Raw genomic sequence first — 12,730 nt, forward strand, 5'->3', positions numbered from 1 at the left:
AAATTCCACTGAGCTCCCAGGGCATGGAAAGCCTCAGAGCTCCATCTGCTGCTCAACCTGCTAGGCCACTACAAAGAAGCCAATCTCCAGTGACCTGCAGCTGCCAGAAAAGGGCCCAGGCCGCTGGATGTCACTGCACGGGGCGAGGAACAGGGGTCAGGCCGTCAGCACTCTTGGAAATTGCTCTCAGGCCATGTAAAACTGGGACCACCAACTTCTTCAGGCTAACTCGAACAAACAACCCCTGACTGGCCCAGTGGGAACTAGTTCCCATGCCAAAGTCATCAAGCTAAACATCTGAATGTTTAAGTAACACCATACCTTTACCACACAAGTGAAATATTTGACATAAAAACATCAGAAAACATAATAAGGAAAAAATAAGAACTGTGAAGTGACCTAAAATTTTACCACCAAGGGAATTACTGTTAATAATTTGGTCTATGTCTTTCTGAGCCATTTTGCGTGTTTATACATAATACAGTAGACCCCCCTAATCCATGGGAGATACACTTCAAGACCTCCAGTGGACGCCTGAAACTGCAGATAGTACTGAACCCTATATGTACTATGTTTTCTCCAATACATACATGCCTATGAGAGTTTAATTTATGAATCAGGCACAGTAAGAGAATATCCGAATTGCCAGCATCACTACTCTTGTGCTTTGGGGCTACTATTTAGTAAAATAAGGATTACCTGAACTCAAGCACTGCAATACCACAACAGTCGATCTGACAGCCAAGAGAGCTACTGAGTTACTAATGGGCAGGTAGCGTATAGTGTGGATATGCTGGACAAAGGGATGATTCACGTCCCACGTGGGAGAGGGCAGGACGGCACGAGATTTCATCACGCTACTCAGACCAGTGCGCAATTTAAAATTTATGAATTATTTCTGGAATTTTCCATTTAATATTTTCAGACCATGACTGACTGCAAGTAACTGAAACTGTGGAAAGCAAACCACAGTGGGGGGAACTGCTGTGTGTGTGCGCATGCGTGCGTGCGTGTGTGCGTATTTTTTTAAACAAAAATATTATTTGATATTCTTTTTTTACTTAATGTATTGTAAAAATCTTATGTGAATACTTCCTTCCACAATATTATATTTATGGTTGAAAATTCCCTGATATGGATATATCGAGTCATTTCCATATAATCATGTTTAAACCCTTAATTATCTCCTTCGACTAAATTCTTAGAAGGAGAATTACATGTTTTAGTCTTTTGGTAAATCTTACTGAACTGTCCTCCAGAAAGGTTGTGAATGTATACTATAACCCCAACTAGTGGGACCACTACTTTGATTATTCACCTTATCCTAACTTCTGATACCTAGACTAATGAAGCCCTTTACCCTTTACATCATTTGTCCAACTTCACTCATCCTAACTTTCACTCTTTCCTAGAGGGCCTTTCCCCAACCATTTCATTCCCTCCTGGGGCTTTTCCTGACTATTTTTTCAGAGACTTTTTACAATGTATAAAATTCACAGTAACATTCAGCAGTATTACTATATTATTCCTGTGTATTACTGTTCTACCATATTCTTCCATGTAAAATTAAATTATAAACCACTTGAGGGTGCTACTCCACAGCTCAGCACAGTGCTGGGCACAGGATATGCTCATGCAACAAATACTTCTGAGCACCTGCCCTGCGCCTGGCACCATTCCAGGTGCTGAGGATACAGGAGGGGATGAGAGACATAAGACCTCAGCCTTGACACGGTAGTGAAGGAGGTATTAAATGTTCCTAGACTGGCGCTACATGGCTAATTGGGGTAGGGCCCACGTGACAAGTCACCAGATCTGCAAAGGGACATGCCTGAACAAGGAACGCTGCCCCTGCAGCATTGGCCAAATCACTTCATGCCCATGCCCCTCCACCAAAGAATGGGAGGCAGCTTCTGGGCACCTTCTCATGTTTGCTCCTTTACATGAGTGGTTGGGACCCTACGTACAAAAGCTGGAAGGACACCAAGTACATGTGGCCCAGAAAAGAACAGAAAAATTATGTGCTGCCCATAACTGTTATCTTTCAGGAGCCACATTTATAAGCTACCATAAGACATGTGCATATGGAAGAAAAGCCCTGGTGAATAAATGATTCCAGGATGTAAGAACACAGAGGAACAACTCCTTGTCAGAATTTCCACACTGTCTGGTTCCAATACATTGGCTATTTTACCCATCGGGTCTTAAGTGTTAGTTTGACTACTCGTGGAACATGTGGAGAAACTGCACAGCTAACACAGTGAAAGAGCCCACCATCCAAGACAGGCTGGGCTGTGGTGGGCTCCTGCACCCCCTCTTGGACCTAGACCTCCATCTGCAAAGTAAGGGCAGAGAACCCATGCCCTTTCTAGCACCAACAACCTATGAGTCTATGATCATCTCCTCAGGAAAAAAACAGTAATTAAGGAATTTTTCTGTGGAAATGGTTTTTATCTGTTTGTATGAATTAGGATTAAGTTTGTATTTTACCTCTTCTTCTTGAGACCTTTTCTTGTGAGCCATCTTGTATAACTTATGCAATTTTCGAGCATCAAATTCTGTAAACTTGGAAACAAAAATCCATAGGTTCCTTAAAAAAAAAAAATTTGTTCTGGTGAATTACAGGATTTTAAAAATAACTATTCTCTTTATAGATGGCAAGTTATTGAATTTTGCTGTGGAATACTCTCCAAGTATAGAAAATAAGTTACAGAAATAATCTTTCAGGTCTTGGCAACAGTAATAAATACACCTTTAAATGCTACTGTCAATAGAATTTGACCTAGGGGTCTGGAGACGAGGGTCTGTCTCACAGCTAAAACCCCTCTAATTTATTTCACTGGCACCTAGGACTCCGGACCTAACGTCTTCCTCCACCTTCTGCACTCCCCGGACTCTGCCGGGCAATGTCATCGCTGCCATATCCCAGGTGGGGATCTATGTATGGTTGGGCACCTCTGCATTGCTGCCCCTTCTTTCCTCCCAGTCGTCACCACCAAGGCCTGTCATTTCTACCTTAAAACTTCAAGGGATTCTTCTCCTCCAATTCCATTGCACTCACTCTAGTATGCCATTACTGTCAACAGGGGAGTGACTGATAAAACGGGTGTGTAGGACAAGGAGTCACAGGTAACCTCCGTGAGCTGGAACGGAAGGCTCACATCCTCCCACACTTCCTGGAGAGCAGTCACACCACACCGCGCCATGCCACTCAGAGGATGCTGCCCTGGCTCCGGACAAGTAAACCTGCTGCACAGTGTGGAAAACCACTGACTGCCTTTCTAAAGCCTTCTGTAATAGGGCTTCAGTCATCTTAACGAACTGCCTTTAAACCCTAAAACCCTCCCAGGCCCTTCACTGTCCCACTTTCAAGGCTTTGCTGAAGCCTGAGACCTCTCCTCATCTAAGCAGGTCCACTCTGCTATTCCATGCTGGCTCGAGCGTACCTGCCCAGCCCTCAGAAGACTTCCCTCCCTCACTAATCCTCTGCATGTGCTTATTCCTTCTTGGAATTCCTACTATACTTGATCTTCCAATCACCACTTCATCGTGGACAGTTCCTCACAAGTGGGCAACGAACTGCTTATGAACCACAAGCAGTCCAGGACCACAGTATCCAGCCCAGCTTCGTGGATCTATACGTTAGGATGATGCATTTTCGTTACAGAAAGCCAGATGGCTAGATACAGGGATCTGGTTTGGGAACAGTGTAAAAGGAAAGTCAAGCCACATTTCAAAACTTAGATCTTCTTTTTTTAATGGGTGTGAAGCATGCTATGGATAGCATCATGACAGAAGGTTTTCTTAAATCTCTTTTTCACTCAAAAGCCAATCCACTGATATTAGGTATATTATACAAAGATACTTCATTAACCATGAATTATCAATACATGAGTTCAACGTAACTGTGGAGTATGGAAAGAGACTTAATGTTACAATTGTCTTTGAGAAATGCCAGTCATGTTTTCTTAAAACATCAAAAGTGAGTATATAAATGAATATATGTAAGTCATAATGCCTTACAAACTGAAGTTCTGGATTAACTGCCTTAATCCAAATTACTACTAGAGCTCTTCAATTATTAAAGAGAAGAGAACTCATAGCTCTGGTGGTTTTAGCCTTTGCTTCCTCTCATGAGGTTAGCAGAGAACTAACCAATTAGTTATTATATTATCTCTGAATATTAACCTGAGATGGGTGAAGTAGTGAAATTATAGATGGTTTCTATCCCTTCCAGGTCTAAAGACTGAGTCTTTATTCTGAGGACAGGCCAGCAAATCCAGTATCACGGTATTTCTCTCATAAAATAATGACATCATCCTACCCATTCAAAAGACTGGTCTCAGAGGAATGGCCTATTTCAGGAAAAGAAAACTGAAGCCTGCAGGTATGCTGCTAATAGACTGCTTTTGCTGGGAAAAAAAATATTTCATTAGGTGGCTGTGTCATGTTGCATAAAACAAAACAGAGCCCCTAACACACACTTTGTCATCAAATCAAACCAGGCAATTCGAGGCTGTGGCTGCTTACCTCCTCCACAGTTTGATGTGCTCCTGGTCTGAGTAAGCTTTAAGGCACTCGGCTATCCGGTCCCCGATTTTCAGCAGGCAGTTCCGGGTGTGCTCCAGCTGTTCCTGTACACTGAGCCCCTTGTCGGGTTTATCCAACTGTTTCAGTGCCTTTTTCACAGGCCTCATCCTCTCCTTACACTGGAACAGACCAAGAGTAGAGACATAAAACATCTGCAGCAAAGACAGCTTCAGCTGTGCTTACTGGGCCCTAAATTCCCAGAGAACACACAGCGCCCCCCAGGCCACATAATCACTAGAGGAAAAGCAGGTAATGGCAGGGGAACAAGTATAAATGTTAGAGTCGGAAAAACCTGAGGTTCAAGTCCCAGCTCCATCGCTCAGAGCGATGACTTTTACAGCTTACTTGGCCTCTCAAAACGCTGCTCTGTTTCCTCATCTGCAAGAGGGGCATGATAATCTCCCAAGGCCATTATGAAGATAAATGAGAAGCAAAATTATAGACCCAAGCTGAAAACCTCCCATCACAAACTATCTAAAACTACAGGATAAAATATTTATAAGTCCTTTAGACTTGTAAGAAACTGAGGGAAAGGTTTCCAGACAAAGATAGTAGACTGAACACAAGAATCTTTTTCTCCCCCTCCCCATCCACTAAAACAACAGTAAAGAAATCGCCATAAGAAGAGATAAGCCCACAAAGACATGGAAAATGAGAGGAAGCAACAGCAACAAAATATTGGCAGCAAGCGAAATGACTCAATAGACCTGAGACAATGAAATCCTAACCCAGCAGTGGAAAGAGCTGAGAACCAACCTGATTTATACTGCAATTCCTGCAGAGGCTAGCTAAGTATCTCTGGAAGTAGGGATAAGGGCTAAAAATAAGGATTTTGTTTTGTTTTGTTTTGTTTTTTTAAGACTGCCTAAGAGGAACAGATTTATAATAGACGCCCAGACTTCCAACTCTGCCCGACAAAAGATATGGAGGTTTATTCTTTGGAGAGGATAAAAGAAATGTCTCTGAACTGGGCTACACAGGCAGTTGAGAGGCAAGGCTCCTACACTGAGAATAGCACTGTATGAATATATGCATATTAGATAAGCCACTGCCCAGTCTATTTATTTATTTATTTTTTGCCTCTCAGATTCTAGAACGAAGAAAGCCAGGCCTTAACCCTCCAGTCAGGAGACTGGAGGATTCTCGTCCCCAAAATCCGACCACCCAAGAGGAAGAACCAAATGATGCTGACTCCCCACTGGAAGTTTTCCAAGGAAGCAGCCCAGCCAGATCACCCTACAGAGAACACTGTCAAAGTCGATCAAGCCCAACCCACATGTTCAGAGCTTCCAATCAGATGTTTAGTCCCTACTCTTAGATACGAGCAGACAACCAAGGATTACCAAGCCATTTGAAAAATATCTAACATGAGCAATGGAAAACAAATCTAAGAGAAATATAAAAACATTCAGAGAACCATATGGGGAAAAAAGATCTTGGAAATAACACATGACAAGAGAAATGAAAACCTCAAAAGAAATAATGGCAGATAAAGCTGAGGAGATCTCCAAGAAAGTAGAGTTAGAAAAGAAGAAATGGAAGAAAGTTTAAGATAATATTAGGGACCACTCCCAAAGTCCAACAACCAAAAAGTAGGATAAAATTAAGAACTGAGGAGGAAATTATCACAAAATAATTTAAGAAACTTTCTCTGACCTGTAGGGCACGGTTGTCAGCCACTAAGTATCTAATATAAGGAACTATTAAGGCACATGTCCATGTAACTTCAGAAGAGTGAAAATCTGACAAACTTCCATCACTTTGTGATAATTTCCATAGCTATATACTTACGATTTATTTTTCAGTATTGTACTTAATTTTTTTAAAAGTACACAAAATAAACTGGAAGATACATGACTGTAACAGATAAAAGATTAGTATTGCGAATGGATACAGGATTCCTATAGAAAAGGTAAGAAGAGAAAAATTACCTGGAACAGGCAAAGGATGTGAAAAGGCAATTCACCAGAAACATGAATGCCCAATAAATATGAAAGTAAATGTTCAACAGCACCACTGGTCAATAGATCATACCTCTTAGATTGGCAAAAATTAAGAAGGTAGAAATTACCAAGTGTTTCCGAGACTGGGAAGCAGTTGGAACTCACATTCGTTGCTGTAAAGAGTGCAAATCTCTACAATCACTTTGAAGACTAATTCCACAACATCTAAAAGCAGTAGATGTGCAGACCCAAAGAAACACCCAGCTTTTCTGCTCAAGCTACACACGAGCGAAGCTCTTACACATGTGTATAAGAAAATATTTACAATTTCACTGCAGCCAATTTGTAGTAGTAAACATTTGGAAAACCCCAATGTCCATCAATAGGAGAAAGAATGAATCGTGGAAGTCATAAAACAGAATAATATGAAACACTGAAATCAGAGACATAATTATCAACATGGATAAATCTCAAAAGTGTACATGCTGAGGGAGGAAACTCAAGTTACAGGATACACACAGTGTGGCATTTACTGATAGGTTCAAATTTTTGCTCTACATCTTGGACAAGTTACTTAACTCTCCTCACCTTATTTTTTAAGGGGTAAAATAGAGATAATTACCTACCTCATAGGTTGTTGTGGAGAAAAAACACAAAAAGCACACTAATAATGCCTGGCTGTTTATATGAGCTATTACTTACTGTCTTTAGAGACATTAAGTAGTAAAACTCTAGAACCACGCATGAGAATTACGATTTGATCTACAATGAAATCAGAATTGTGGTCACTTCTAGGGAGGTAACAAACCATGACCAGAAGCTTCAACCTTATAGCCTGAGCCTTAAAAAATTCAGACCTGACAAAACTTGATGGTACCTCTATCAATGCCTATTACCTTCCTGAAATTTTTCTGTATTTTTAGAAGATACCATAATATAAAAACAAGAGTAAATGAGCCAGTATGTAAATGCGATTTCTTTTTTTTTTTTAATTCAAGTATAGTTGATTTACAATGTTGTATAAGAGCAATTTTTTAAATAGTATGGTACCACAGAAGCGTTAGTTATGACTTTCTCTTTTAAACACTGGGCTAAGGAAGAAGCAGGAAACAGATCAGAGAGCTGGTTGTGTAATGAATTTATTCATTTACTCATTTATTGAGCTACTTCTAGCATCTACACGTACTTTATATAAGACACAGTACTTGCCCTCAGAGAGCTCACAGGAAGAAGAGTAAAGAGATTTAAGAAAAATGAGATAAGTGCGAAGAGAAAAAAATATACACGTATGCATACAGGTTTCTGGGAACACGGGAAAAAAAGGGTAAAAAGAGAGAAGACTGCCTTACAGGATGAGGTCAAAATTCTATGCTTTGCTTCCCCAGAGCAGGAATATTTTGAGATTTGGAAGATCACTTTCTCTCTGAAACTAAATTAACTATTCAAGTGAACAGTGATGTGTGGAAGTTTGGGGAAAGGAAAAGACCTCAAGAGAGGAGGGGAAGGGAAGCGAGTGCAACACAATGAAATATACACATGCAGCTCCGGTAAGGGCCTAAGTCCCTGAGGACGTACTGGCCTGTTTCCACCCCATACAAGGCTTGGTCCATGACTCCTCCCCTCACCTGCCCTGTCTCCTATGAGGAGATGAACCACATCCTAGGCCACGTCTTGGCTCCTAGCCCCACAACACGGGAACACATAAGACAGGCCCTGCTCGCCACCGCTCCAGCTCACGCAGCCAGGACCCCAGCCTCGTCTCAGGTCATGCTGCTTAGACCGATTGAGGCTGTGTGGCGGGAACTATGAAAGGCAAAGCCGCAGCAAGCACTGTGGCTGCAGACCCCAGAATTCCTCAACTTCAGGACTTACTATGCTGAATGTCTCCTGGTCCAGATCATCATCCTCATCCTCTCCAATGGGGACAGGTTCGCTTCCTGCTGTAATATGGACAGGACCCTGAGATCGCTTTGATTTACTTGAAGATTTGGCATCACCACCTTTAGGCTTTTAAAAAAGAGTTACAAGGAATCATTGTCATTTGTGTACTCCTGTCTTGCAATTTGGACTTCTCAGCTATGTCACATCACTACAAGTGGGTACACAGGATGGCCTCAGTTTTGAGACATCATGAAGCCAAACCTATTTGATTAACAGTTTAATCATATGTCATTCCCACTTCTGTCTCTAAACAGAGCCAATTATAATTTTGGCTTCACCAATGCTATTCTGGCTTCTATTCCCTAATCCATAAAATGCATAAAAATGTCATCAAGCGGTTAAGATTGTGAATTGGCAGAGCCCTCACAGAGTAGCTTGTAGCAACTTCAAAATGAAAGTACACTTTGATCTTGGAAACTGTATTAACTAAAATATTTCAAGTGACTGAAATTTACATAAATCCACATGGGTAAAGCTCATTTATCCATGAAAGGGTGCAGAAGGATGGAGACAGAGATACATATAAAAAATTTTATGTATGAACATTTAAAAACATAAAACAATACTATGCTTTGATTACGATTATGTAATATGTAGTAAAAGTATAAAAACATGGGCAGGAAGGTTTCACACGAACTTCAGGGCAGTGTTACGGCGGAGAGAAGAGGGAGGAGAGCAATGAAATTGGGAGAAGAAACAGAGGAGAGTCCCAGTAATGAGTGCATGGATACCAAGTACAGTAGCCCAAAAAAAAACCCACTTGAAGTAAACATGAAAAATGTTAACAACAGCTGCAATATCTGGGTAGTGGACACATGGATGCTGGCTAAATCATTCTTTGTGCTTTTATTTTTTAAATATTTCACCTTAAAAGATGAATACCTTTCTGCAGAAGCACAGATGCAAAGAAAGGTATCTGTTACAATACAGTTTATAACATTAGAAATCTGAAAGCAATTTCAATATGGGAAACTTAAAACTGTTTCCAAAATGTTATAATCAAACAAAATCTTCCTTATCTATTAAAAATGATTTTAACTTTTATTCACTTGGAAAGCTGTTTGTGATATATTGCTAAGTGGGGAGAAAAGGTTATCCATACAGTCTGGTCTGATTTTTATTTTATATTTGTTCTTATATGCATAATAAAAAAGTTCCAAAGGTGCTCATCAAGAAATCTGTTAGAGCTATGACTGGATGGTTGAATTAAGGCAGTTATTTGTTTGTATATTTTAACAATGATTAAAGATTAATTGCAAAATAATTTCATCAGAAGTCAGCAAGATGCAACACTGTACCAGAATTCTGTGATTTGGAATGAACTTCATAAAACCCCAACATGAAGATTATATAATAATAGTAGGGCTTTCACCCATTTCTACTCCAAAAGCTTAACTCTTGATAGTATTTCACATATTCAGATTCATCTGTGGACTGTGCTTTTCTACCATGAGTCTGAGAACATGTATCAAGTAGTTACCTGTCCTGTCTCATTCCAACACCCCCTCTGAAGTGTGCAGTAAAAGAGCAAATAAAGGCTTCTATATTAAAGAACACCACAACTCACACACTCCCCTCTCTCTGCAGGAAGAGGTGCAGGCATCCCTCTGACAGCCCCATCCTTCCTTCTGGGATATACTCATAAAATGACAATTATTTCAGGGCCCTCAAACCCCATTCTACTTCTAAATCCTAGAAGGGAATTTCAAAGGCTGCAGGCATCTCAGTAAGCAGAATGACATCGATACCTTCTCTTTCTTATCTTTTGATTTCTTCCTTTCCTTGTCCCCTTCCTTGTCTTTCCTAGAACTCATTTGTTTCTCCTTGTTCTCCTTGTTCTCTTTCTTCTTCTGTTTCTTTTTCATTGGACTTTTTTCTAAGCCATCATCCTAGAAAACAAACAAGGTTATGAGCTTTTGCCACAAACTTTGCATTTCCTCGTTTACTTTCTAGAAAAAAAAGCACTGCCCCCAATGGTTCATCACTGTGTCCACAGAAGCATGTTCTCAAGCATACAGCCTTAAAGCTATCTGCTTAAAGTGAAGCCTGTAGAGGCAGATGCTCTTCACTTATATCTTCTCTTTATTTCTCATAGCAACCCTTCAACACAGGCATTATCATTCCCATTTCACAGATGGAAAAAACTGAGGAACAAAGAAATTATATACCTGCCAGGTAGTAATTGGTAAGGTTGCTAGTATTTGAATTCATGCATGCTTGACTCAAATCCATGCTAGTTCACATACCCACTGCTGATCTTCCTGGAAATAACCTCAAAGGGCAATTACACTTGAAGAGTAACAAAATAAAATCCCATAAAGTTTTCAGTCACGGAAACAACAGACTGAATGCTAGCAAGTTACTTTTCCTTTTGCTTAGACCAGAGGTTACAAGTTGACAGGCCTTGGGCCAAACCTGATCCACAGATGAGTTTTGTTTGGCCCAACAATGAACTGCATAACAGCTGCCCCTATATATTAGGCATGAGCTCCCTGGTTAACCACAGTCTCCACCACTCCCTATCGCTCCCAGCAATGAGGCTGAGTGTCAATTGCCATTTATTACTGAAATTTGCATGGTTCCCTTCATTTCCTTCCATTACGAATTTACTTCTATTATGAATTTTCAATTGCTGATTTTAAATGAACAACTATATTCCTCTCTCACAGGTTAAGCGAAGACATAACATAGTTTCTATTTTTATTTTATCTACTCTGGAATGTAAACCAAACACAATTCAGATAATTTTATACCACTTGGCACAATAAATGTAACTTAAAAATAATCTCAACTGAAATCCAGCCTCATACCTTTACTTCTCCCTCTTCTGATGGATTATCTGAGTGTCTAGGAGATGAAAACTCAATTCCATGCTCATCTTTCAGCCTCGGTGCTTTGTTTTCCTTCTTTACTCGAGGCTTCCGCTTCTTTAATTTGGCCTGGAAAGGGTAAAAAAATGATGATAAATCAAGTCCCTCAAAAGCATGACCAAATAACATCATGATTCTTTGGAACAGCAGCAGCCATATAATTCAAACAAGGAAACTCAGAGAAAATTCAAAGGAGTGCAACCAATTTTACCTGAAGTAGAAAAAAAGAAACTATATAAATCTCCTATGCCACACAAAAACATCCATATCCTTGAACCTACTGATTCCATTTTTTGGAATTCAATCTAAAGATAAAATTCAAAAGAAGAAAAAAAACCCTTACGTACAAAGATATAAATAAAGATAATATATAAAATAAGAGTAACATTAAAAAAACTAGAAGCATGTTATATCTAAAAATAATGAAAAGGTATTCATCTACTCAAACAGATACAGTAATTTAAGCAAGTAAAAACATGATGCAGGGGCTTCCCTGGTGGCACAGTGGTTGGAAGTCCGCCTGCCGATGCAGGGGGCACGGATTCGTGCCCCGGTCCGGGAGGATACCACGTGCTGCGGAGCGGCTGGGCCCGTGAGCCGTGGCCGCTGGGCCTGTGCGTCCGGAGCCTGTGCTCCGCGACGGGAGAGGCCACAGCAGTGAGAGGCCCGCGTACCGCCAAAAAAAAAAAACCATGATGCAATCTATCTCCCCAGAGCCTAACTTATAGAATATCCTCAACACACTATGTGAAGAATGACATTAATTATGACACTACTACGCAAAAAAGGACAAGGTATGGGATTGGATTTTTTTCTAAAATTTGCTTTCTTTATAATATAGGGAAATTAATACAAATGGCATAGCTCTAAGAGCACTTAAGGAACATGCACACACAAAGGCTGCTACTACTGGCTGTAACTTATAGTATCTCCTAACTGTGATTCTCATCTTTTTAAGCCTGAATTGAAATGAAAAGTTGGGGAAATAAAAGCTAAAGCTCAGATGAGTCCATTAGTAACTCGGTTGGAATTTTTCACTGAGCAAGTAAGGCAACTGTAACTGAAGTCCAGTTTCTGAATTAACCTGTGTATCCTAATTACCCATTTTATCCCTGGGACCCATGATTACAAGTAGCCGAGTATTAGCTGTAGTAACAGGCAAACCCAGTGATATTCACGCAGTACTGAGAACTATATTCCAAAATTGAGGAAGGAGCATAAAGATACAGCAACAGTATGTCTAGACCAGTGGCACTGGGAGAAATGAGGACTATTTTGAGGCAATATTTGAGGAGAATGCCAAGATGTTTAGGTCAATTACTAAATGAACATTACTATCATCACCCAAACCAAACCATCATTACTGGAACCTCAATACCAACACCT

General features: G+C 40.3%; 1 protein-coding gene across 4 annotated transcripts in view; it reads right to left on the bottom strand.

Moving 5' to 3' along the window:
- CHD2 (chromodomain helicase DNA binding protein 2) overlaps window positions 1-12,730 on the bottom strand; it is a 127,009-nt gene that overhangs the window by 19,220 nt on the left and 95,059 nt on the right. For all 4 annotated transcript variants that reach the window (XM_082835304.1, XM_082835305.1, XM_082835303.1 and 1 more), the window contains 5 exons: window positions 11,285-11,413; window positions 10,223-10,363; window positions 8,406-8,540; window positions 4,531-4,709; window positions 2,491-2,590 (listed from right to left, as the gene is read on the bottom strand). In XM_082835304.1, coding sequence (XP_082691430.1) covers window positions 2,491-2,590; window positions 4,531-4,709; window positions 8,406-8,540; window positions 10,223-10,363; window positions 11,285-11,413 — 684 coding nt within the window. The remainder of the gene's footprint in view (window positions 1-2,490; window positions 2,591-4,530; window positions 4,710-8,405; window positions 8,541-10,222; window positions 10,364-11,284; window positions 11,414-12,730) is intronic.

This window comes from Leucopleurus acutus (assembly GCF_964270905.1).
Source record: "Leucopleurus acutus genome assembly, chromosome: 1".
Lineage (NCBI taxonomy): Eukaryota > Metazoa > Chordata > Mammalia > Artiodactyla > Delphinidae > Leucopleurus > Leucopleurus acutus.